At 35.2% G+C, this 26,326-nt stretch overlaps 1 protein-coding gene across 2 annotated transcripts in view; it reads right to left on the reverse strand.

The window, feature by feature from the left end:
* itpr3 (inositol 1,4,5-trisphosphate receptor, type 3) overlaps window positions 1-26,326 on the reverse strand; it is a 39,442-nt gene that overhangs the window by 2,599 nt on the left and 10,517 nt on the right. Inside the window, exons 13-55 of one of the 2 annotated variants that reach the window (XM_051116340.1) lie at window positions 25,338-25,498; window positions 25,043-25,184; window positions 24,772-24,933; window positions 24,458-24,630; window positions 22,694-22,813; window positions 22,432-22,614; window positions 21,880-22,131; window positions 21,295-21,439; window positions 21,029-21,173; window positions 19,909-20,102; window positions 19,709-19,829; window positions 19,095-19,149; window positions 18,821-18,986; window positions 18,354-18,530; window positions 18,189-18,266; window positions 13,766-13,885; window positions 13,532-13,654; window positions 13,246-13,446; window positions 12,761-13,012; window positions 11,473-11,598; window positions 11,273-11,398; window positions 9,904-10,024; window positions 9,552-9,733; window positions 9,176-9,324; window positions 8,917-9,025; window positions 8,506-8,593; window positions 8,183-8,358; window positions 7,914-8,076; window positions 7,608-7,750; window positions 7,050-7,250; window positions 5,519-5,629; window positions 5,328-5,423; window positions 5,143-5,244; window positions 4,798-4,884; window positions 4,601-4,678; window positions 4,288-4,480; window positions 4,079-4,201; window positions 3,776-3,948; window positions 2,680-2,844; window positions 1,152-1,335; window positions 972-1,052; window positions 769-890; window positions 519-684 (exon numbers count right to left, since the gene is read on the reverse strand). In XM_051116340.1, the coding sequence (XP_050972297.1) occupies window positions 519-684; window positions 769-890; window positions 972-1,052; window positions 1,152-1,335; window positions 2,680-2,844; window positions 3,776-3,948; window positions 4,079-4,201; window positions 4,288-4,480; window positions 4,601-4,678; window positions 4,798-4,884; window positions 5,143-5,244; window positions 5,328-5,423; window positions 5,519-5,629; window positions 7,050-7,250; window positions 7,608-7,750; window positions 7,914-8,076; window positions 8,183-8,358; window positions 8,506-8,593; window positions 8,917-9,025; window positions 9,176-9,324; window positions 9,552-9,733; window positions 9,904-10,024; window positions 11,273-11,398; window positions 11,473-11,598; window positions 12,761-13,012; window positions 13,246-13,446; window positions 13,532-13,654; window positions 13,766-13,885; window positions 18,189-18,266; window positions 18,354-18,530; window positions 18,821-18,986; window positions 19,095-19,149; window positions 19,709-19,829; window positions 19,909-20,102; window positions 21,029-21,173; window positions 21,295-21,439; window positions 21,880-22,131; window positions 22,432-22,614; window positions 22,694-22,813; window positions 24,458-24,630; window positions 24,772-24,933; window positions 25,043-25,184; window positions 25,338-25,498 (6,235 nt within the window). Of the gene's footprint in view, window positions 1-518; window positions 685-768; window positions 891-971; window positions 1,056-1,151; window positions 1,336-2,679; window positions 2,845-3,775; window positions 3,949-4,078; window positions 4,202-4,287; window positions 4,481-4,600; window positions 4,679-4,797; window positions 4,885-5,142; window positions 5,245-5,327; window positions 5,424-5,518; window positions 5,630-7,049; window positions 7,251-7,607; window positions 7,751-7,913; window positions 8,077-8,182; window positions 8,359-8,505; window positions 8,594-8,916; window positions 9,026-9,175; window positions 9,325-9,551; window positions 9,734-9,903; window positions 10,025-11,272; window positions 11,399-11,472; window positions 11,599-12,760; window positions 13,013-13,245; window positions 13,447-13,531; window positions 13,655-13,765; window positions 13,886-18,188; window positions 18,267-18,353; window positions 18,531-18,820; window positions 18,987-19,094; window positions 19,150-19,708; window positions 19,830-19,908; window positions 20,103-21,028; window positions 21,174-21,294; window positions 21,440-21,879; window positions 22,132-22,431; window positions 22,615-22,693; window positions 22,814-24,457; window positions 24,631-24,771; window positions 24,934-25,042; window positions 25,185-25,337; window positions 25,499-26,326 lie in introns of both variants that reach the window. The other variant, XM_051116339.1, reaches the window with a different exon arrangement.

A 26,326-nucleotide genomic window follows, 5' to 3' on the forward strand; every position in this document is an offset into this window, starting at 1 on the left:
CTCTTTGTATCACGCAATTCTGAAAAAAAAAATTCAGAACTGTGAGATGTAAACTCGCAATTACACGAAAAAGTCAGAATTGTGAGATAAATAGTCGCAATTATATTTTTTAATTTTTTTATTCAGTGGCGAAAACAGACTGCCGTAGAAATGTGCTTGATTATCAAAAATAAACTCAAATTCAAATTCAGAAGTTTGGGGTCAGTAAGATTAAAAAAACCACTTATGCAAGGATGCATTTATCAAAAGTGACAGCAATGTACGTATTCTAAATAAATGCCTTTTTTTTACTTTCTATTGTGTACTTTCTATCTCTGTATAAAAAGGTTTCCACAAAATATTAAACAGCACAACTGTTTTCAACACTGATAATAATAAGAAATGTTTCTTGAACACCAAATCAGCATGTTAGAATGATTTCTGAAGGATCATGTGACACTGAAGACTGGCTGCTAAAAATTCAGTTTTGTCATCACAGGAATAAACACTTGAAAGTATATTTAAATCTGATTTCATACCACAAATGAAACAGGTGGTCTTCAGTATCTCCTCTTTCTTTTGTTTTTCGCTACGCAGGTCAGCAAAGGTGTCAATAATCACACCAAAAATCAAGTTGAGAACAATGATGATGACAATGAAGTAGAAGAGAAGGTCATACACCACACGAGCAGGGAACAAAGGCTCCTGTAATTTGAACAACACTGTATCAGTTTGGCTAGATTTTGTATTCATATATGCGCACATTTCTATGATTTTGGGTCTCCGTACATTCTTAGAGGGTTTCCGCAGGACATCTCCCACACCTCCTCCGTTCCTCAGCCCATGATTCAGCACCGTAACAATACACATTAGAAGAGTGTCACACGCTCTCTCTGTGTTGTCCTCGTCTTCTGCAAAGACATTAAAAAACATTCACAATTGAGTTCTGACACCAACATAATATTAATTATTGTTTTTAACGCTAAACTCACCCTCTGGTGGTGCAACCAACCCAGTTTCCTCCATGCACTCCAATCCATCTGCACTGCAGCTGCTCATAGAGTTATCTGTATCTGCTTATAGGACATGAAACACCGTTAAATACTGGATTTGATGCCTTTCTGCAAAAAACTATACACCAGCAAAGATGAACAGAGGTGTATGCAATTTACCTGGGATAGCAAGCCGGTCCACTTCCATGATGAAGTCATTCCTGAGAAAAAGAAAGCCCACGATGGAGAACAGATAGACCAGGATGATGGCCAAGACAGCAGTGAGGAGAATAGAGCGACCGTTACGTGTCACACTCTTGATAACATTAAAGAGCGTCTCCTCACGGTAGATCAGATCAAACAGCTGAAAGAGGGAAAAGAGAAGTGAGAAATGATTAGCAGATTATGTATGCCTTTCAGTTAGGGCTAGGTGATTTTTCTGATTTTATCGATTAATTTGAATTTAATGTTTTGCCACAATTTTATTTTTTAGAAATCAAAGAATTGCGATTTTGAAAAGAAATATTACCAAACGTTAGAATTAGACATTTTGACAATACGCCAATGATAAGAGTAAAGAGAAAAGAACGATCCAACCACATGTCGGCGCACGTGATTAACTTCTTTTAACTTGAGCGCCGCGTTTTTATAAATGCCGTTTCATGCCTGAGATGCTGCAAGAGACGTGTGCAACAGTCAAGCTTGTCCATGTTTACATAGACTAAACATCATGATGACAGGCTGAAACCTGCTGTTTGTTGTTTTTCAGAACATTTATAGTTAATAATAGTCTACTGTTGTTATACCTTCAGTCATTCTGAATTTGAATTACCTTGACTTTTGACATTTTTTAAAGCATTTTCCTTATTTCTAAAAATATAATATGTGTAAGACAAGTTTGTACAAGATGTAGTTGCTGTTCATGCATCTTTTCTGCAATGATATTTAACAAGTGATCTGTTTAACATTTACATCATGTTGACAACTTCATGTTGTCTTTCATCAACTTAAATTTTTTAACTAAAGGGTTAATAAAGAACATTTTACTTGAATCATGTTGTAGTTACATTTTCAAGTTGACTAGTTAAAAATCGTAAAAAAAATAAATAAAATAAAATAAAATAAAATAAAAAACGAAAAGAGAATCAGCCAAGCATTCTGAAAAAAAAAAAAAAAAAAAAAAAAAAAAAAAAAATTTAAATTTTTTGCCATATCACCCAGTCCTACTTTCAGTCGTACAAAATCACGTCACAGTTTCTTAGTTTGTCTAAAAACCATTATATCTTCACTGGCGAGTGCAGTATCTCAGTTTTGTTAGTTTACCAAAAATCATTTTAATGGTATCTGGTGCTTGGCAAAAGCTTTATTTACATATTTACAATATTAAGGATTAAAACATTGCAGAAATGCAAAGAGTAAATTCAAAAAGCTACAGTATACACTATCGTACAAAAGCTTTTTAAAATGTTAAATTCTAAAATCGTTTAATATTGTTTAAATTAAAAATCTCACCAAGGCTGGATTTATTTGATCAAAACAGTAAAAACAACAATATTGTGAAATAGTATTGCAACATTTTAATAAATTTAAAGCATCCTTGCTGAATTAAAGTATTAATTTCTTTATTTATTTTTATTTTTTTAAAATTAGAACAAAATAAGCTAATTCGGTAGTGTAAGAGAGATTACATACAATTTTTAACACCCACCAATATGCTGTAGAAGAGCTCGTGGACAAAAAGCCCCAGTGTGCTGGTTAACACATAGGCCAAATGGTACAGGAACTCCACATCCATCACCATGGCTTTATAGCCCATGATGAAGGTGCCGTTGTTTCCCACAAAGCTTACCACGAACACTATCTTATTGATCAGCTGGTTAAAAAGAGAATTTTTTTTAATTAAATCCATTCATTTTTATTTAAAGGAATAGTTCACCCAAAAATGAAAATTCTGTCATTAGTTACTCACCCTTTTGTTCCAAACCCGTAAGACCTTCGTTCATCTTTCAAACACAACTTATGTTTTTGATGAAATCTGAAAGCTTTCTGACCATGCATCGACAGCAACACAACTGACATGTTCAAGGCCCCGAAAAGTAGTAAGGACATCCATTAAATAGTCCATAGGACATCAGTGGTTCAACCTAAATTTTATAAAGCTACGAGAAGATATGTTGATAAAAGTTATTTTTGTTTTCTTTGCCCACAAAAAGTATTCTTGTAGCTTCATAAAATTACAGTTGACCACTGATGTCAAATGGACTATTTTATCAATATCCTTACTACCTTTTTGGGCCATAAAACATTTAATGTTGTGTTGATGCGTCTATGCAGGGTCAGAAAACCTTTAGAACTCTTAGGCGCTGTTTACACTAGTGTGTTTTCGTTTTAAAACGGCATTTTAAAATGAAAACGATCCTTGTCTATACTAGTGTTTTCACTACGATTCAGAAACAAACTCCGTCTACGCTACACAAGCGAAAAACGCATGTCACACGACCATTCATGCAGGTACAACCATAGATATGTATAGGTAGATTTGCAGCTCGGTTTTCGAGGGTCGAAAACACCGGAGTAGGGTAAACGGCAGGCGTAACTGTAGCAAAACTTATGTGTTTTAAAATAAAAAATTGCACTGGTGTGAACGCAGCTTTAGAAACTCTTAGAATTTGTGCTCCGAAGATGAATGCAGGTCTTAATGGATTGGAACAACATGAGGTTGAGTAATTAACTGACAGAATTTTCATTTGTGAATGAACTATCTCTGTAAGCAAACATACAGTATTATCATATGTAAGACTTACATTGAGAGCCCCCAGCAGGATGAGAGTCGGCCCGATGCCGAAGTGATAGATGCAGCGCAGGGTGATGGCAACAGTCAGTGACTGGAAGCCATAGCGCCTGGATAACAGGCCTAAAACAGCCAGTCCAGCGAAGCACCAGAACAGCATAAGCAGCAACGAAGTGTCTATGCTACCTGGAAGCACAAGAGACTGTTAAAACTACATGGAAAAGCAATTTAGAAATTGATGGTAAATGTAGCATTCAGTCATATAATACAATTAATACACTAAAGTCACCAACAGATAATGAACACATATGCATACCAGGACGACCAGAGTCATGTGGGTAGAACAAAGCAATGATAAGATTAATGAACACAGCCAGATTGAATGATATGGTGCCCCAGAGAGACATTCGACGAGAGAACCAGTACAGCACTGGCATGCCTGAAACACACAACCATCACAATAAACCAATGTAAGGACATATTTGAACTCACTAAGAGACACAACACCCTAGGCCCAACACTTACTTCGAAGTTTTTTCTGCCATTCCATTTCATTGTGCAGGAAAGAGGTTTGATCGAAGAAGTGTGTGACCTTGCTGCCCTGCTCGTCCTGCTCTGTGGTTGTAAACACACGGAACTTTGACTCCTCCGTCAGGAACTCACAGATGGGGTGAACAGGAAACACTATCTGCTCCATGCTACGGTCCTCCCGCACAATCTGCCAACAGAAATTATTTCACAACATTATTTTACATTCTGTTTGGAGACATTAGTAGAGCAGAAATTACTGTAAGAGCACAGATAATAACACACAAAGAAATTATAATTTTTTTATTGCCTCAATCTGAGCGGTTTGATGGTCATAGTACTCTAATGGATCATCCTGTTGCTCCTCCTGCTGCTTGTTCAAGTTGAGCTGCAAAAAACACGAGCAAAAAACAAAAACAGAAAATGTAATGTCTTGCAAACTGTATGCATGTTTTAGAAAATGCTCAAAATTTGCTCCTAGTGCTAAATGTGAAATTCACAAGTTACCATAGAAGAGATGCTTTCTTCTCCTTCCTCTTTTGACTTCTTTTGTGGTTTAAGCAGTGTAAGGAGCATTTTGTTGTGCCGGGCAAGCTGAAAAAAAAAAAAAAAAAAAAAAGGCCAAAACTGAAACTTTATGGTTTTTACAACCAAACTGCCAGTAATAATAAAAAAAAATGATAATAATGACAATAACAATATGCATATCATGTTTTCATTGTTGTAGTCTATAGGTTGTTGTGTTTAACTGCAATTAAAACAATTTAAAATCATCTCAGCATATTAACCAGTAGCATCATAAAAAACAATTCTCCAAATACAAAAGTATGTCTTTATGATGCAGTGGTTCACCTGTAATGCCAGGATGTAAATGTTGTGTCCAACTTCCCGAGGTGAAACTTCTCCCTCCTCATTTTCAGCCTCTTGCTGGTAAGCCTTCTTTATCACCTCCACCTTAAGACATACAGTATTCGGGAATGTTAAAATACTGCTGTTACACTTCATTTACATAATACGCAAGACTCAGTAAAACTGACCAGTTCCCGGGGTCGAAGGTTAAACAGGATCCTCTCTGCATTCTCACTGTCATGACGACTCTCCATCAAAGCGAGCAAAAGCTTCGAAGCATTGTCCTGATAACAAACGCACATAGTTATAAATAATAATGAAGATTTGTTTATGATTAAAGTAGAGCCTCTGTGTGTGTGTGTCAGGACTGTATCCTCACCTTGAGCTGCAGCACCAGCTCCATACGGTAACGACAAAGAGGACTGATGTCATTCAGAATCAAGGCGGTGATGATGTCAATGCCGTTGCACTCGTGAGAGACAATGCATGTCTTTAAACAGACAAAAATCAATTAGAATTTCATAAAAAAAAGCAAGATTTGCCAGTTAATTGGTCTCTGTCAACAAAAATTAAGATATTTTTGATGGAATCTGAGAGCTTTCTGACCCTGCATAGACAGCAATGCAACTGACACATTCAAGGCCCAAAATGGTAGTAAGGACATCATTAAAGTAGTCCATGTGCATCGAAGACTGACATGGAAGAGAAGAAATTGTCAAATAAAGTAGTTACTTTTTTTTTTCTTTGCACACAAAAAGTATTCTCGTAGCTTCAAAAAATTACGGTTGAACCACTGATGTCACATGGACTATTTCAACGTGTCCTTACTACCTTTTTGGGCTTCGAACATGTCAGTTGTGTTGCCGTCTATGCAGGGTCAAAAAGCTCTCTGATTTTATCCAAAATATCTTAATTTGTGTTCTGAAGATGAACAGGTCTTATGGGTTTGGAATGACATTAGAGTGAGCAATTAAAGGAGTAGTTTACTTCTAGAACCAAAATTTACAGATAATGTACTCACCCTTTCGTCATCCAAGATGTTTATGCTTTTCTTTCTTCAGTTGTAAAGAAATTATGTTTTTTGAGGAAGATATTTCAGGATTCTCTCCATATAGTAGACTTCAATAGTGCCTGTAAGTTTGAATGTCCAAAATGCAGTTTAAATGCAGCTTCAAAACGATCGGCTAAAATGATCCCAGCCAAGGAAGAAGGGTCTTATCTAGCAAAACGATCGTTTATTGTCTTTGAACAAAAAAAAAAAAAAAGTATATACTTTTTAACTCCAAATGCTCATCTTGTCTAGCTCTGTGATGCACATGCACACTCTGTGTTCCATGTTCACTTGCTAAACAGTGGGTTGGTACTTCTGCAGCAATGTAGAATTTTAAAGTTGGAGGAGAAAATTAGATGGGAGATTTGACATACCCTAACTGTATTGACCTGGATTACACAGACTACGCATGCACATGGCAGAGCACTTGACGAGCATTTGAGGTTAAAAAGTGTATAATTATTTTTATTTATTTATTTGTAAACGACCCATGTTTTCCTAGATATTCCTGTGCTGGGATTGTTTAGAGCCCTTTGAAGCTGCACTTAAACTGCATTTTGGTCACAGGCACCATTAAAGTCCACTTTATTGAGATAATTCCTGAAATGTTTTCCTCAAAAAACTATTTCCTTATGACTGAAAAAAGAAAGGCATGAACATCTTGGATGACAACGGGGTGAGTACAGTATCTGTAAATTTTTGTTCTGGATGTGAACTACTCTTTTAATGACAGAACTTTTCTTTTTTGGGTGAACTATGTCTGTAAGTACTTGATGTAAATTCTCAGCTATGGATTAAAAGAATCTATGGCCAAATATTTATTTAAAATAATACCAGCATTAGCAATTGATCATTTTACCTGGTTCTCTTGGCATGGTCCTTGGCAGTACTCTGTGAGGGTTTCCAGGGTTTGTGTGATCAGCTCCACGTTGTTCTCATTAATGTAAAGGCCCAGTAGACCCAAGCCTCCTGTCGTGCTGCCGCACATGATGTCCAGAAACTGGAGTGTCTCACAAACCAGGTTATAATTTGTTTTATTGCTCTGAGAGCGGAGAAAATTCTAGAGCATGGAAAGAACATGGAATTCATTGGAACAGACAATAATATATTAAATATTTTAATAAATTATAATTTTGTTCAGTTTCTCAGAAAATAAGATTTTATCTTTAATCTTCAACTTGCATCTCTAGTAAATGTATCTTTATTTAACAATTTTTAGATACTTGTATTGAAAATCAAGACAAAAATACTGATTTTTTGCAGTGCATGCAACAGTTAATACCATGACTTAAATATAAGATTTTCTGCTCTGTTTTTAAGACCTTTTTAAGAAACCCTGATCTTTCTCAAATCATACTTGATTACATGATCAACATATCTGATCCTAAGCTGATGGTTAATCTGTTGTTGTTCAGACCTGAAGGTCCTGATTGTGGTTCTCACAAAGCAGCTGTAAAAACCGCAGGATGGGTTTCATGATAGTAACAGAAGGGCCCATTTCTGTATCTACTTCCTGCTGCTCAGGTTGAGGTGGCTGCTCAGGTTGGCCAAAGGAAGACCCTGCACACATATGAAACCATTGTTAGAGTCAGCAATAAATGTAGATTTGACTGTTTCATTTATTAAAAACATATACTGAAAATATAATATGTAACATACCTTTATTCATTCAGTAACAGCATTATTAAGCAAGCATGCACTTCATATGCTTTTTTCAAATTACCTGGCTCTAAATCTTTGTCATCTTTGGCTTTATTGCTCATTTCCCCCACGTTGACAGAGATGGTGGATTTGATGTCCAGCTGTGCGTTCTTCATGCGGTCATTTAGTACTTTAAAAAACTTCTCTGACTTGTTGTCTCCCATCATCAGTTTGTAGAAGGAGTTCTGTTATAAACAGAAACCAATTTATATATAATAATGGGTACTATTCCTTAGAAACTGAACAATATTTAAGACTAAAGCTACATTTTTACAAAAGCTGCTTGCTAACCTGGATCTCTGTGTTGCCTCCCTCCAGCAGACAGATGGCGAGCTGAATGCTCTCCTGAAAGATCTTCTCGTTCTTAGTGCTGGTTATGAGGTCTATGAAGAGTTTAGTGCCACCTTCTTTGTCCAGACGACACTGTAATGCTGCAACTGCCAGCCAGTCTCTCTCTCCCTCTCCACCTGCACAAACACACACCACTATTTTACACAAGACGTCCACAAAGAATATTTTGTGCTGATCCGGTTAGCAGTTACAAAACCAGTCAAAATGAAGCACTCGTTCGTGTGATGTTGATTATAATTTTTCATCACCAATTTAAAAATTACCTCCTCCATGTTCAACAAGCTCAGCTTTGATGTTCTTTTTGTTGTTGTAGAGGTAGTTCTGAAGCAATACCTTTCTTAAGGCAAAGCCCTGCAAAAGACAATACTTTGTTACAATGACTACAGAACCCAAACTAACCCAAAGAAATTGTTGAATTACGTCATTATTTTTGTTTTCTTTATTTTTGTACTCTTGTAGCTTCATACCATTACCACTGAACCACTGATGTCACATGGACTATTTTAACAATGTACTTAATACGTGTTGAAGATGAACAAAGGTCTTACAGTTTTGGAACGACATGAGGACGAGCTGAAAGAATTTTTATTTTTGGGTGAACTAACCCTTTAATTTGTTAATTTGATCATACATGTGTATGAGAAATTGTTGTTATTATTATTATCTAATTTCACCTTCTCATCAAAGTCCAGCTCACGAATGAGCATTTCCTGTAGAGTTCTGAGGACTTTGATGCAGAGTTTCTCATCTGAATTCATGAGGGCTTTTGTGTGCTGGATCAATCTGCACAAAGTTAAAAGAGAAAGGTGATGATACCACAAACAGTAATAAAGCATTGTATATGCAACATAAATTCTGTGTATCTGACTGAGCCACAACACGCATCCTAGAAGTTTTATGGTAAAAGTCCCAGTTTAAACAGAAGAGACTCACTTTGATATGAAGCCTCCTGATTCACAGCGTGATCGAGCATCTGTGCCTTCCAAGAACAACAGCTCAGGCTGGTGCAGCACATCCACCAGTACCGACAGCTCTGCATTAACCAACGGCATCACACGCTCCTCCAGTGTGTTAATGATATCCTAAACAGCAGTGTTATAGAAACCTGAATACACTGTACTGTATACATTATTATTGATAGAAATATGACTCAAACTATTTAAGTCTGTATTGTGTCATATGTGTGATATGCACAAGTTGTTTTTTAATTATAATTTCTTTTGGAAGTCACTTAGCTCCAATATCTAAAAGGAGATTAAATAGGCATTCTTCGTCAGACACACACACACACACACATGCATATAGGCACCTGTAGTTTCTCAATGATGTTTTTGTAGTCCCAGGGGTTGGTTGGAGCAACAGGCCGTGTGAGACGTGACAGGCTTTTGTTGCTGTGGCTGGAGCGGGACAGTGAGAGAGCGTTACTGTGACTCAACATCATGTTGACATGAGCTTCCAACTCTACCGGCAGAGGGATGGAGCGACTCTTTGCTGTAGGGACAGTCAGGTAAACACATAAAGTTGTCTGGTTATACTTTAAAAACCATTAGTGTATATGAGAACTGAAACTCATGCCACATTTTAGGCCTGAAAAATAATTTTGTAAAACTTTTTTAATCCCTTAGAATGCTTCTATTCTTTTAGAAAGCAAGTTGACATACTTGTCACTGCCAGAGTTCGGATGCAGGACTCTACTTGGACTTTTTGTTGTGGCTGTAGCCAGGGACAATCTAACAGACGCATAGTAGACTGCAGCAGCTGCTTTACAACGGTGTGATGAGCCTGAACGAGACGAAAGACAAAATGAGAGGGAGAAAGTGAAACATGAAGAATTAAAGATGAACTTATGAAATCGGAAAAGCATATTTTATGTGATAAGATAGATACAGTATGTGACCCTGGACCACAAAATCATTCATGAAGGTCAATTTTTTTATTAATATTTTTAATCATTTGAAAGTTTGTTAGGATAGGACAATATTGCAACTAATCTGGAATTTGATGGTGCAAAAAAAAAAAAAATTGAGAAAAATCACCTTTAAAGTTGTCCAAATGAAGTTCTTAGCAAGGCAATTACTAACCAAAAATTAAGTTTTGATACATTTATGGTAGGACATTTACAAAATATCCTCATGGAACATGATATTTACTTAATATTTTTGCCATAAAAGAAAAATTCCATTCAATGTATTGTTGGCTATTGCTACAAATATACCCGTGCTACTTACGACTGGTTTTGTGGTTAATGGTCACATATTTCAGCTGTCATATTCATCATATTATTCTTCTGTAAAGTTCTTCTTAAAATAATTATCATATAGTCAGACTTTACACTACAGTTCAAAAGTCTGAAGTCATTAATATTTTCATTCAGCAATGACATTAAACAGATCAAAATAATTGAAAGTAAAAACTTTTACATTGTTACAAAGCCTTTTTTTCTTCCAAATAAACTTTCTGTTAATCAAAAATGTATCATGGTGTCCATAAAGATATTAAGCAGCACAACTGTATTAAACACTGATAAAACAAAATGTTTCTTGAGCACCAAATCAGCATATTAGAAAGATTTCTGAAGGATCACGTGAGACTGGAATAACGAGTGCTTTAAAAAAAAAAAAGGAAAAAAAAAAAAAATCAGCTTTGCCACCACAGGAATAAATTAAATTATATAATATATTACTGTTTTTACTGTCATTTCGATCCAATAAATGTATCCTTGGTAAACATTAAATCTCTGTTCAAAAACATTTAAAAATCTTCCCGAAACTTTTGAAGAGAACTGTATTTACAGGCAGCATATTCTATTTAAATGTGAATAGTGCTGAATCAATTTTTTTCTTTTGGCAATTCCTTTGACTAAAATGTTAGTTTTAGTAGTTCTGTTTCACTACATTTCTAAAATGCAGCAATTTAATTAATGCATGACATATTTAAAAAAAAAAAAAAAAATCAGTGGTGTTCACAACGAATAAAGGCTGATACAGTAGAGACCAAAAATGAGACTATGAAAGATTATTGATGCCTCACCTCTGTGCTGGTGCTGTTCTCTGAAAAGGGAGAGCTGAAGAAGGCATTTATAGTGTCTAAAACCACTTGAATCACGTACTTCTCCAGCACAGGGTCTGACATGCGTTTCTCACGGTTGGAGCACACCTGGAATTCCAATTAAACCAAGTTAATGAAACTCTTTATTCTTACACACAGCGTCAGTGGTATAGTGGACTCACCCTAGCCATATCTACAGTGAAGTTGTTAAACAGCTTCCAGATATGGTTGCTGGTGTAGATCTCTTTCATCTCCACTTCTGTGTCTACATAGCAGTGGTTCACAAAGTTTACATAGGCAATTTTCACCTGCAAGACACAGAGAAGATTCCTACATTTTCTGATACATCATAATGCAACAGGGCTTCTTTTTCCCCCAAACATGTCCATGTTATAAATGCTAATGTAATTTAATCAATTAACTGGCTATTGTAGAAAACAAATATAGGGAGGCTAAACATAATCCCTCAAGCTAAGTGAAAGCAAGAAACATGACACTTGTTTAAAAGGAATCCTGGGCATTAAGACTTGTTAGGTTTAATATAATGTAAAGGATGGCTCTTACTGAAATATGTAGTAGAAAACCCAAGAAAGATTTCCATTATTTAAAAAATTCACGTCTTTTTATGCATATTTTGTACTATGGGGTGCACCATTATTTTGATTACATCAAATGGTTGCACTCTGTGATTTACTGGGGCTACCTGTTGCTATTTTTACCGAAACTACTGATACGATGCCCCATTGTGTGACTTTTAGTTATAATTTTCAGTCGAAGGGCAACAAGAGAAGCAATGCAAGTCGTCACTGCTTTCCTAGCGATACGAAGTGGAGAGAAGAATGGGAAGATACCTGTGGACGAAAACGACTTCCTAAAGGCCTGCGTCTTTGTTCTCGCCACTTTAGCCCTGATGCCTTTGATGCTTTCAATAGACCACAGCTGTTGAAAGACCTTGCAGGTGGCAGGTATATGAGCAAAGGCTTAAACGAAATGCCGTACCATTGATTTTCCCCCACAAGGAGTATGAACGCTCACGAATATCGAGTGAAATCCACACTGGGAAACTCCTTCAGTGGCTGCGGCGTCATGACAAGCGTCGGCATGTGTACATCCTGCCAGGATGGTATCTAGTGTTTCTTGTCTCTGCCGTTTGCAAGCTCTTTCAGTAGCTGTTGTCATCGTACCACTATTTTATTTTCCAAGTTGTTGTGGTAAAAATAGCAACACATTGCGCCAGTAGTTCACAGAGTGCAACCATTTGACATCATCAAAATAACAGTACCCCCCATAATCCAAAATATGTATAAAACGATGTGGATTTTTCAAATAATGTAAATCTTTCATGGGTTTTCTACTACATATTTCAGTAAGAGACATTATTTATGTTATATTAAGCCATACAAGTCTTAATCCCCGGGGTTCCTATAAAGAATAAGTGCTTTCATTAACTGTTTATGGTCATCTGATTACCTCTGTGATACAGTCTTCATGTGTGATTACTTTCACCATGTCCTCTAGGGGCAGCAGAGATGTGCACTTGATCTCAGTGTAGACGTTTTTGCCCTCTGCACATGCAGCCAGCAGCTCTACCAAAGAAATATGATACCGTAGAGGGCTGTCGTCCTTCACGCCTTCCCGAGACTGTGTCATCAGTTCCACCATGGTGTCAAATGACGTGCCATCATTGTAGAAGACGACCACATCATCACCTGCACTTGTAAGCTAATGGAGAAAAAAAGATGTCAATTAATTGAATAGACATTTTCTTTTAATTTATTATATAATTATCAATAATACTCAAAATTATCATAAAATGCTAAAAAACATAAAATGTGTTATATTTAATGTTTTAAGTTAAGTATTTATACACTGTTTCTTAAAATGATTACAAATGGTTAGAATGGATACATGCTGTTCAGTAACTTAAGGTTACTTTATTTAGATCACTAACAAACCTCAGTCATGATCATGTCTTGACATTTCTTCACATATTTTCCCTCTGCCTTAATGATGGTGTGCAGAAAGTTGAGGTACTGAATGTGCCGACCATGTGTGGCCAGGCAATGGATAAAATGATGCAGCACAGACTCGCTGATCTCAGAACACAGCTGGTAATTATTACTGAAAATGTGCTGCATTGTTTCTGCCTCTAGGAGCTGAGAGATACAAAATGAAAATCAGAACACAATGAAAACATGATAAGCATCTTGGGCTATTTTAACCGCCATGGTTTGCACTCACCCCTGGTGTGAGAAAAAGGTTGAGGTGTTTATGGAGGAGGTTTTGATTCTCCAGATTCCCTGTGCAGAACTTCTGTAGGAACAGGTGTGTGTACTTGATGATCTCCTGCATTTTGGTGTCATTCTGTTAAAAGAAAACAAAAAAGAAAACACCTGTTTACTAAGGGACAAGCCCAAGACCATGTTTCACCACAGAACAACCACAGATTTTATCTGCTTTAAGAAGACCACAAACCCGATCATAGGAGATCTGCAGTAGGTCAAGCATTACTTTGTGAGCACCCATGTTCTTCAATAGCCTTTGCTGTTTCTTGAATACACCTGAACTGCACATTTTATTCAAACGCTCAAGAATCTGGAGATCAGAGAAAAGATTTAATTATTGCAAAAAAATTAAATTCATTCAGTTTGTTCATTTGCCAAGTTTCCATTCATCTATAAACCTTTATATACACTTGCAACTGCAACTTTTTATTTCACAATTCTGATTTGAAAACACAAAATTGTGAGTTATTATGTCAGAATTGTGAGACATACACTCAGAGTTTTAAATTGCATGAGAAAATATCTATTTTTCTCCCTTACAACTGGACATTATAACTTGCAATTGCAAGAAAAAAAATCTGAATTGCGAGTTTATATCTCGCAATTCTGACTTCTTTTTTCAGAATTCTGAGTTTAGATATCACAATTCTGACTTCATTTATATATCACAATTCTGACTTCATTTTTCAGAATTCTGAGTTTATATATCACAATTCTGACTTCATTTATATCTCACAATTCTGCCTTCATTTTTCAGAATTCTGAGTTTATATCTCGCAATTCTGCCTTCATTTTTCAGAATTCTGAGTTTATATATCACAATTCTGACTTCATTTTTCAGAATTCTGAGTATATATCACAATTCTGACTTCATTTATATCTCACAATTCTGCCTTCATTTTTCAGAATTCTGAGTTTATATCTCGCAATTCTGCCTTCATTTTTCAGAATTCTGAGTTTATATCTCGCAATTCTGACTTCATTTTTCAGAATTCTGAGTTTATATACCACAATTCTGACTTCATTTCTCAGAATTCTGAGTTTAAATCTCGCAATTCTGATTTCATTTTTCAGAATTCTGAGTTTATATATCACAATTCTGAGATTATATATCACAATTCTGAGATTATATATCACAATTCTGGCTTCATTTATATATCGCAATTCTGGCTTCATTTATATATTGCAATTCTGACTTCATTTTTCAGAATTCTGAGTTTATATCTCGCAATTCTGCCTTCATTTTTCAGAATTCTGAGTTTATATACCACAATTCTGACTTCATTTCTCAGAATTCTGAGTTTAAATCTCGCAATTCTGACTTCATTTTTCAGAATTCTGAGTTTATATATCACAATTCTGAGATTATATATCACAATTCTGGCTTCATTTATATATTGCAATTCTGACTTCATTTTTCAGAATTCTGAGTTTATATCTCGCAATTCTGCCTTCATTTTTCAGAATTCTGAGTTTATATATCACAATTCTGACTTCATTTATATCTCACAATTCTGCCTTCATTTTTCAGAATTCTGAGTTTATATCTCGCAATTCTGACTTCATTTTTCAGCATTCTGAGTTTATATACCACAATTCTGACTTCATTTTTCAGAATTCTGAGTTTATATATCACAATTCTGACTTCATTTTTCAGAATTCTGAGTTTATATATCACAATTCTGACTTCATTTTTCAGAATTCTGAGTTTATATATCACAATTCTGACTTCATTTTTCAGAATTCTGAGTTTATATATCACAATTCTGACTTCATTTATATCTCACAATTCTGCCTTCATTTTTCAGAATTCTGAGTTTATATCTCGCATTCTGCCTTCATTTTTTCAGAATTCTGAGTTTATATATCACAATTCTGACTTCATTTATATCTCACAATTCTGCCTTCATTTTTCAGAATTCTGAGTTTATATCTCGCAATTCTGACTTCATTTTTCAGAATTCTGAGTTTATATATCACAATTCTGACTTCATTTTTCAGAATTCTGAGTTTATATATCACAATTCTGACTTCATTTATATCTCACAATTCTGCCTTCATTTTTCAGAATTCTGAGTTTATATATCACAATTCTGACTTCATTTTTCAGAATTCTGAGTTTATATATCACAATTCTGACTTCATTTATATCTCACAATTCTGACTTCATTTATATCTCACAATTCTGCCTTCATTTTTCAGAATTCTGAGTTTATATCTCGCAATTCTGCCTTCGTTTTTCAGAATTCTGAGTTTATATATCACAATTCTGACTTCATTTATATCTCACAATTCTGCCTTCATTTTTCAGAATTCTGAGTTTATATCTCGCAATTCTGACTTCATTTATATCTCACAATTCTGCCTTCATTTTTCAGAATTCTGAGTTTATATACCACAATTCTGACTTCATTTTTCAGAATTCTGAGTTTATATCTCGCAATTCTGACTTCATTTTTCAGAATTCTGAGTTTATATATCACAACTCTGACTTCATTTATATATCACAATTCTGACTTCATTTTTCAGAATTCTGAGTTTATATCTCGCAATTCTGACTTCATTTTTCAGAATTCTGACTTCATTTTTCAGAATTCTGAGTTTATATCTCGCAATTCTGCCTTCGTTTTTCAGAATTCTGAGTTTATATATCACAATTCTGACTTCATTTTTCAGAATTCTGAGTTTATATATCACAATTCTGACTTCATTTATATCTCACAATTCTGCCTTCATTTTTCAGAATTCTGAGTTTATATCTCGCAATTCTGCCTTCGTTTTTCAGAATTCTGAGTTTATATATCACAATTCTGACTTCATTTATATCTCACAATTCTGACTTCATTTTTCAGAATTCTGAGTTTATATATCACAATTCTGACTTCATTTTTCAGAATTCTGAGTTTATATATCACAATTCTGACTTCATTTATATCTCACAATTCTGCCTTCATTTTTCAGAATTCTGAGTTTATATCTCGCAATTCTGCCTTCATTTTTCAGAATTCTGAGTTTTCTGAGTTTATATATATCACAATTCTGCCTTCATTTTTCAGAATTCTGAGTTTATATCTCGCAATTCTGCCTTCATTTTTTTTTTAGAATTCTGAGTTTATATCTCGCATTCTGCCTTCATTTTTTCAGAATTCTGAGTTTATATATCACAATTCTGACTTCATTTATATCTCACAATTCTGCCTTCATTTTTCAGAATTCTGAGTTTATATCTCGCAATTCTGCCTTCATTTTTCAGAATTCTGAGTTTATATATCACAATTCTGACTTCATTTATATCTCACAATTCTGCCTTCATTTTTCAGAATTCTGAGTTTATATATCACAATTCTGACTTCATTTATATCTCACAATTCTGCCTTCATTTTTCAGAATTCTGAGTTTATATCTCGCAATTCTGCCTTCATTTTTCAGAATTCTGAGTTTATATATCACAATTCTGACTTCATTTATATCTCGCAATTCTGACTTCATTTTTCAGAATTCTGAGTTTAGATATCACAACTCTGACTTCATTTATATATCACAATTCTGACTTCATTTTTCAGAAACGGAGTTTATATACCACAATTCTGACTTCATTTTTCAGAATTCTGAGTTTATATATCACAATTCTGACTTCATTTATATATCACAATTCTGACTTCATTTTTCAGAATTCTGAGTTTATATACCACAATTCTGACTTCATTTCTCAGAATTCTGAGTTTAAATCTCGCAATTCTGATTTCATTTTTCAGAATTCTGAGTTTATATATCACAATTCTGAGATTATATATCACAATTCTGGCTTCATTTATATATCGCAATTCTGGCTTCATTTATATATCACAATTCTGACTTCATTTTTCAGAATTCTGAGTTTATATACCACAATTCTGCCTTCATTTTTCAGAATTCTGAGTTTATATATCACAATTCTGCCTTCATTTTTCAGAATTCTGAGTTTATATATCACAATTCTGACTTCATTTATATATCACAATTCTGACTTCATTTCTCAGAATTCTGAGTTTAAATCTCGCAATTCTGACTTCATTTTTCAGAATTCTGAGTTTGTATATCACAATTCTGAGATTATATATCACAATTCTGGCATCATTTATATATCGCAATTCTGGCTTCATTTATATATTGCAATTCTGACTTCATTTTTCAGAATTCTGAGTTTATATCTCGCAATTATTCTCTTGCAATTTTGACTTAACTCACAATTGCAAGTTTATAGCTCACAATTCTAAGAAAAAAAGTCAGAATTGCGAGATGTGAACTCGCAATTGCAAGAAAAAAGTGAAAAAAATTGAAATAAAATAGAATAATATATATAATAATATTAATAATAGAAAAATAATATAATATATATCTTTTCCAACATGATAAATGTCTACTGTCATTTCTGAGCAATTTAATACACTCTTGCTGAATAAAAATATTAATTTCTTAAACAAAAATAAATAAATAAATTGTACTGTCCCCAAACTTTTTAACTGTAGTGCAATATACTGTCTCAGACTTTTAGACCCCACTGTAATCTAATCTAATCTAATCTATTATTGATCAACAGACAAATACACTAAGAACATACACAAAACAATCACCTCTTTGACATTCTGGTAGCTTTCATTGCTCTTTTCAACCTTTTGTTTCTTTGTATCCGTGTCCTCCTCTGGAGATGGCTGCATGAATAAGGAAACAAAAATAAGCTTTTTTTCACCTAATTATCCTACTAGACATAATCCCGCATGCCCCAGTGCATGACTCACCGGTGCAGCTTCTTTTTTGTCTTTTTTGTCTTTCTTGTCTTTCTTCCCATCTCCCCCAGAGCTACTTTTTTTAATGACCCAAAGCTCAGACTTTTCCACCATAGTGCGCAGAAGATCCAGATCTCGTTTTATGTGTTTGTAGTTGTCCACATCCTGAGCTGAAATAAGAAGCTGGACCTGAGAAGAACAAACATAGCAGGATAAAGAACTGACATGACAAATTGGTATCTTTACAAAGGTGACTGCATTTCAACCATTTTTTAACTTTGTGCCACTGGAATCCAATTTGCTGCATGCAAATGAACAATAAAATATACATTTGATGGTCCGCACAGGTGTAAATAAACATTTTGCAAACTTGGGGATGTGCATTACCTGTAGATGTTTTGCCTGGAGGTGTCTACATACACCTTTTTACCAATAAAAACAAGTTGTTTGTATATGTTTAAGTGGGCTATAAATTCAACCTGTTTAAAGGTGTGGAGGACTTCTTGTCTTTGACTGAAGTGCTTGAAGAGCAACTGCAAGGCCCCGGAAACCAGCGGAGGGTAGTCGTGCATGATGAGGTGGATCAGAACACGCAGAAACATTCGTCCCCCTTCATCGTCCACTTCCAGAATGCTGTTTCCTTTACTGTACGGTCAGAGTAAAATCAAAGAGAGCTCATATCTTACAAGCGCTAAATATCACAGTTTACATCCTTGATGAACAGGAAATATAATAAATTGTTCAAAAACATACCCAATTCCAAACATGGCCTCTGCCTGCTCTCCAATATGCTGGAGGTTGATGGAAGCTGTTCAAAATATGTAATACATGAATAAATAACACAAATGTACAATCAGGAAACAAATTCAAACATGACTACTTCTACTTCTAATCTAAATTGAATTAAGTTTAAAATAGTCATCTATTAAAGATGAAGTGTGTAATTTCTGAGCCACTAGTGGCATCAAATGGAACTGTGGCAATCAAACAGGTTTTTCCAATGTAAAAATGACTCACTAATAGTTGTCTTGCATATTTAGTGATAGCAGAAAGTATTTTATCATCCATAATTACACACTACACCTTTAAGGAATTATTTTAAGAATCAAGAAATGATGAAACATTGCCACTCTCACCAGAACGAGGCTCTGAGACAAACACAAAAACATAGATGAAAAATAGAGTAGAGGGATTAGTACATGGAAGAATGGAAGAATTGTTATGTTGTTATTTGATTATACTGCAGTTTTAGAGATTGTTAGTTGATTATATTAATATTATAATTGTTGTAATTTGATTAGTAGTTAGTAGTTAGGTTCTGACAGTTACAAGATTTTCATTTTGAATATTCATCAAAACATCATTACCCTCATGCTCCGTATGATGTGTAGCATCTGCATCACCCATAGGATAGACCTCAACAAACTCCTTCTTGAAGACAGATAGCAGGAAGGAAAGCCGATAGTCCAGACGCACACTAAGGATGAACTGCACAAAAACCAGAAGGAGTTTTAGATATTGCCAGGACTGACAGCATAAAGCTGTTGCCATCTTCAACAGCATCTACCTGTAATATCTCCAGGATCTTCAGTTTGGTGTCCATGACTGTGATGTCTTGTGTGTCAATGCTATCTTTACTGCCGGCCTGGGTGTCTAGAGCACCAGGGCGACTAGAGCCAGCAAACAGAGATGGTTTCCGGTTTAGCACCATGGTGGACATCATCTGCCCCATGCCATGAATGGAACGCCTGACGTTCTTGCCTAGGAAGATAAAACTGTTTCGTTGGCCATTTTGGACACTGGAATTCTAGGAAGTTTATTTGTGAACATATGTTCACCTATTCTTTTTAATAGTTGACTTTTAACTATTTTTTAATTTTTCAGATCATCGGTCATCAAAGCTTGGTAAATACTGGTCACAGACACTGAGATTTACTTTAAATTTCACCAGGCTGATTACTCACTAAAAAACTCCCACAGATCATGTTTTCATGCCATTTTAAGTCCTATTTTGCCTATTTTGACCCAGAGATCAGCTGAATAGATTCGAAAACGGTAAAACTCAACCGTTTAACTCTAGGGAAGTTGGACAATGAGCCTATTTTCAAAAAAAGTGGAGTGTTCCTTTAAGTGTGTGAGTTGTTCACTTACTTTTTTAAAATTAGTCTTCCCATTAATGCCATTACATTGTTCATTCAGACTGATTTGCGAACACATAACGCCCACAAACACAAGAGGCGGGATTTATCGCATTAACTAATCACAGCCGAACATAACCGGTCACCCAATCATATCGCGATGGAGGCACTGCCTCCTCTCACGTGACTTTCATCCATTCATTCTCAAATTACCCCACCAAACGTACCGCAAGTTTAAGGGGGTCTGTTAAAACTCAACGGGTTCAGGGGAGACGAGAGAGACACGGGCTCCCATTGTAACTTTACCTGCCGGTATCGCTGTTGGACAATGTTTCTTTAGAAAAACAAGTGATTTATACACTTTTTTTGTTGCAATGTGTAATATTGGCTTTGTTTTATTTTTGTACTACAAATATTTTTTCTTATCCAATATTTTGAGGAGGCACTGCCTCCCTTGCCTCCTCAAAGAAAACACCCCTAAATTTTTTGTCACAGTCTGGAACCTTATATATATCTAAAACATTTTTTTTCTTGTTTTTGAATACCAACCACTGGCATCATCGCTAAATGTTGGGTTGATTGTAGCATTACTCGGAGTGCAGTCTATGATTCCCAGGAGAGTGCGAGTCAACCTCAGAAGCTCGAAAAAACTGTAGAACCCAAAGTAGATGAGATGTCTCGCCAAGCTCACGACCTACAAACAATGTAAATAAAGCAAATATGTAAATGTGATTTAGGAATATTAGTGTTAACATTTACATATTTACATGTTAAAGCATGTCGTCCTCACATTTAATTTTAATATATAGCTATACCTCATATGTTAGCTTGTTTTTCTCCTCGTTGGCAAAAGGCAGGTCATCAATGAGAACGTTGTTAAGGTACTCTTCCATAAAAGCCATCGTATTGGCAAACTTGTTCTTTTTATTGTCTCGTGAATAGTCCAAGTGAGAGTCATAACTATAACAAAATCAAACACCATAATTACACCTTTTATTGTTTAAACAGTGATTATAAACTGCAATATAAAAAGCTTTATGTTTTTACATAAACTACCATTCAAAAGTTTGTTTTGTTTTTTTTCCAACAGAAATTCATACTTTTACTCAGCATATTAGATGACTTCTGAAGGATCATGTGACTTCAGACTGGTGTAATAGCTGCTGAAAATTGAGCTTTGCCATCACAGGAATGAATCACATTTTAAAATATAAAATTTTATTAATATTTCACAACATTGCTTTTTTACTGTAATTTTGATCAAAGAAATGCAGTCTGGGTGAACTAATTAAAACAAAAATCTTACCAACCCCAAACTTTTGAATGGTAGTGTAGCTAAGTATGCTTTAATAAGAAATTTAATATTAATTCATATAAAAGGTGATTGTATGGGAACACACTCTTTGATGCTAATAGAGGTGGGAATTTCAGCCCACAAACGGGCAAACTTGATGGGTGTCACAAGCTCCTGAGGGTCACGGTCGACGTGTGCATGTAGCATGAGTCTACAGAAAGACGCCCGAAGGTCAAAGGGAAGCGCCTCATCCATCATACAGAGGGAAATCAGCTCCACATCCAGCTGCTTGGAGATCTCATCTATGGCCAGATACTGGCGATCGAAACACATTCGTGCAAACAGTTTGAGCTGGTACCTGAAAAAAAGAAAGAAAATATCAATACATTTGTGCTTTTGTAAGGAGTTGATTTTTTTTAAGAATTATTGCCAGCAATAATAAAATAATTAAATAATCTCCTTATGTGCTGTCAATTTAATGTTCATTTAGTGCAATCAGCTGTATGTTTACACAACTGACTTAATAAATTAACATGTTAAACTTAAAATAAACTTAAATAATAAAAAGATTATTTAATTATTGCAGCATGTCGTTTATAATAATGTTTTTTATGGTTTTAATCGACTGACAGCCCTGGTTATTTCTCGCTTTCATTACCTATAATATGTCAGCACATTTTCGTCATGCACATTCCCTTGCCGGGCCTCTTGGGCAAGCTGTCGAATGCTCTTCTCATGGGTCTCGTTCTCCTTCTCAGACCAGATCAGCCAAACTTCATCCTCCTCTCCATACTCTTCCATATACTCAGAGGTATGCTGTGTGTCTTTAGCAGCTCGTCGCCTTCACAAACACATACAGAAAGAATCACATGAGCACATAACCAGAGACAGACACACTACAACATTTTTTATAGACTTACTCAGTTTTCATGAGAATATCCTGGTTCTTGGCATCCAGCACACATTTACATATCAGCTCCTGAGTCACTGGGATTGCAACATTGTTGGACACACACAAGTCTGACAGATAGTCCAGAAACCTGGAAATCAAAACATAAACGGAATAGACATTTACAGACAAGGTATGTGATAAGCTGTGGACAATTTGTGCATTAGTTTGTACAGGAACTTGCTACTACTAATACACACGCATATATGGTGCTGTGAGTATTTAAAGACGTACTGTTGCTGCGCAAGTAACATACAGTTGAGGTCAAAGGTTTGCATCCCCCTTTCAGAATAATTAAAAATGTTAATTATTTTAACAAATTAAGAGGGATCATACAAAATGCATGTTATTGTTTATTTAGTACTGACCTGAATAAGATATTTCACATAAAAGACGTTTACATATAATCCACAAGAAAAAATAATAGTTGAATTTATTAAAAAGACCCGGTTCAAAAGTTTACATACACTTGATTCTTAATACCCTGTTGTTACCTGAATGATCCACAGCTGTGTTTTTTTGTTTAGTTCATGAGTCCCTCGTTTGTCCTGAACAGTTAAACTGCCTGCTATTCTTTGGTTTTCCAGCATTTTTGTGTATTTGAACCCTTTCCAACAATGAGTGTATGATTTTGAGATCCATCTTTTCACACTGAGGACAACTGAGGGACTCATATGCAACTATTACAGAAGGTTCAAATGCTCATTGATGCACCAGAAGGAAAAATCATGCATTAAGAGCCGTAGGGGTGAAAACTTTTGAACAGAATAGAGATCTGTGAATTTTTCTTCTTTTGCCTAAACGTCATATTTTTCCATTTAGTACTACCCTTCAGAAGCTACAGAAGATAGCTGCTTCCCAGAACACAAAATAGGTTAAATTTACCCTGATCTTCAAATTCAAAACGCTTTCACCCCCCCCCCTCTTAATGCATAGTTTTTCCTTTTGGAGCATCAGGAAGCATTTGAACCTTCTGTAATAGTTGCATATGAGCCCCTCAGTTGTCTTCAGCATGAAAAGGTGGGTCTCAAAATCATACAGACCTTGTTGAAAGGGGTTCAAATACAGAAAAATGCAGGAAAACCAAAGAATTTGCTGGACCTGAAGGATTTTTCTAAAGAACAGCAGGCAGTTTAACTGTTCAGGACAAACAAGTGACTCATGAACAACTATCGCTAAACAAAAAAAAAAAAAAAAAAACACACACAGCTGTGGATCATTCAGGTAACAACACAGTATTAAGAATCAAGGGGATGTAAACTTTTGAACCGGGTCATTTTTATAAATTCAACTACTCTTTTCTCTTGTGGACTATATGTAAATGTATTTTATGTGAAATATCTTATTCAGGTCAGTACTAAATAAACAATAACATGCATTTTGTATGATCCCTCTTATTGTGGTAAAATAATTAACATTTTTAATGATTCTGAAGGGGGGGATGCAAACTTTTGACCTCAACTGTATATAATAAACTGTAGCAGATCTATACAGGTGGAGCTGGGGAGGTGGAGGGTTTTAGAGGAACTCTAATGAATGCTAACCAGCCATTTAAAGCAGTAAGCTCATTGTCTGCATATGTAACATGAAACAATCAGCTTGTGCCAAGTAGCCGCTGTGAGGTATCATCAGTTTACATTAATAGCTCATCAGCCTGCGCCATCTAGAGTTTCATGAAAAAACTTGGCATCTTTAAAATTCACAATTTTAGGGTTCATGTGATGGAAATACTAACCTGGGCTCCCTGTTCTTACGAACCAGACTGACGAAAGTCTCCACCTCAGTTTTAGTGATGTGTTTCTCCAACAGTTTACGGTTGTTGTGTAGCAGGGCTGTGATGGTGTCCTCAGCCAGAATATCATAGCCGATCTGAGACTGCATCATTCCAAACTGCTTGGCTATGTGTTCCTGTAAGACAAATCCCTATGTTTGAATGCCGTCTTGTGGCTCTTTCTAGTCTGATTGCCATTCATACAATATCACAGTTTTTGTAATATCCCTGTGTTCTTTGTCATTCTGGAGCACCTGTGTTAGTATGGACTGAAGTACCTGATTCTTACGGTAGTCTTCCTGTGAATGACGCAGCACCCTGTAGCACAGTCTGAGCATGTACTGATATGGGATGTATTTCTGGTCCGACAGCTCATCCAACTTAAGCAGAGGAGCATCATCACCCCTCGTTTTAAATGGGGCTTTAATTATCCCAAATATCTAAGCAGAAAAAGACACGGCAAGACAGTCTAAAAGAGATTAGATCACTCACCAGCAAAGCCTTTTCAACTGTAGACACACCATAATATTCCAATTGTTAAAACCAGACCTGTTTGAGAATGTTCTGCTCTCTCATAAGTTTCTGTCTCTCTCGGTTGGGCTTGTTCATTGACACCTCCAGGGCTGGCTGGCCATTGTTAAATTGATCGACGACAAAGAAAACCACATCCTCCAGCAGTTTAATGACATACCTGTGCATACAGAGGGTGCATGAAGCTCTGACACAATATGTTCTACAATAGGTTACTTTACAAGTATTAACAAAGTAAAAACCACAGCCATTAAGGACATAAAACCTCAGGCTCAGATTCTGGTTTGGTTCTTGAGTGTCATGTCAACTCTACCTTCTGTCATTAGGACTGAGTAAACCAGAGTTGAACTTGTCGACCACCGTGCTCAACATGAGGCTGGCATCATTCGCAAAATCTAGATCTCTAATCTCCATGACCGGCACAGAGACAATGGCAAAAGCTTCCTTGTCCTCTTTGGTGGGGCAGGTGCCCAGCTAGCAGAAGAAGAGGAGAGAGAAAGAAGAAAAAGAAAAGTGAAAACTAAAATAAATATAAATATACATTGCCATTCAAAAGTTTGGTATCAGTAAGATTTCTGATGTTTTTTTAAAAGCTTCTCTTATGTTAAAACAGTGTTTATTCGAAATGTAAATCTTTTCTAACAATACAAGTCTTTGCTATCACTTTTTATCAATTTAACATCTTTGGAGAATAAAATAATTAAACGTTTAAACTTTACTGACCACAAACTTTTAAATAGTAGTTTATACGTCGTATATTTTAAATAAATTATGCACTTTTTAACTTTTTATTTATTACAGAATCCTGAAAAAAATGTATCACAGGTCCAACAAAATATTATGCAGCACAATTGTTTTCAACATTTATAATAAAATCAGCATATTAGATTGATTGACATTCACACAGAAAACGCTATTTTACATTGAAATAATATTTCACAATATTACTGTTTTTCTGGATTTTTATATTATATATTGTAAAATATATTAAATATATATATATATACATATATATATATATATATATATATATATAAATAAATACAGTTCTATTTTCTATTCATCAAAGAATCCTAAAATATATCTAATTTCTACAAAAATATTAAGCAGTAAACAGCCTCAGCATCGATAATAATAAGAATAATAAGTTACTGAAGAACCAAATCAGCATATTAAAACTTAAAAATTACAAATTCAGCTTTGCTGCCACAGTTAGAAATTACATTTTAAAATATATTAAAATGAATATAACAACATAAAATAAAAATACATAAAATATAGTAATTGTAATAATATTTCCAA

This window comes from Labeo rohita, chromosome 8, assembly GCF_022985175.1.
Source record: "Labeo rohita strain BAU-BD-2019 chromosome 8, IGBB_LRoh.1.0, whole genome shotgun sequence".
Lineage (NCBI taxonomy): Eukaryota > Metazoa > Chordata > Actinopteri > Cypriniformes > Cyprinidae > Labeo > Labeo rohita.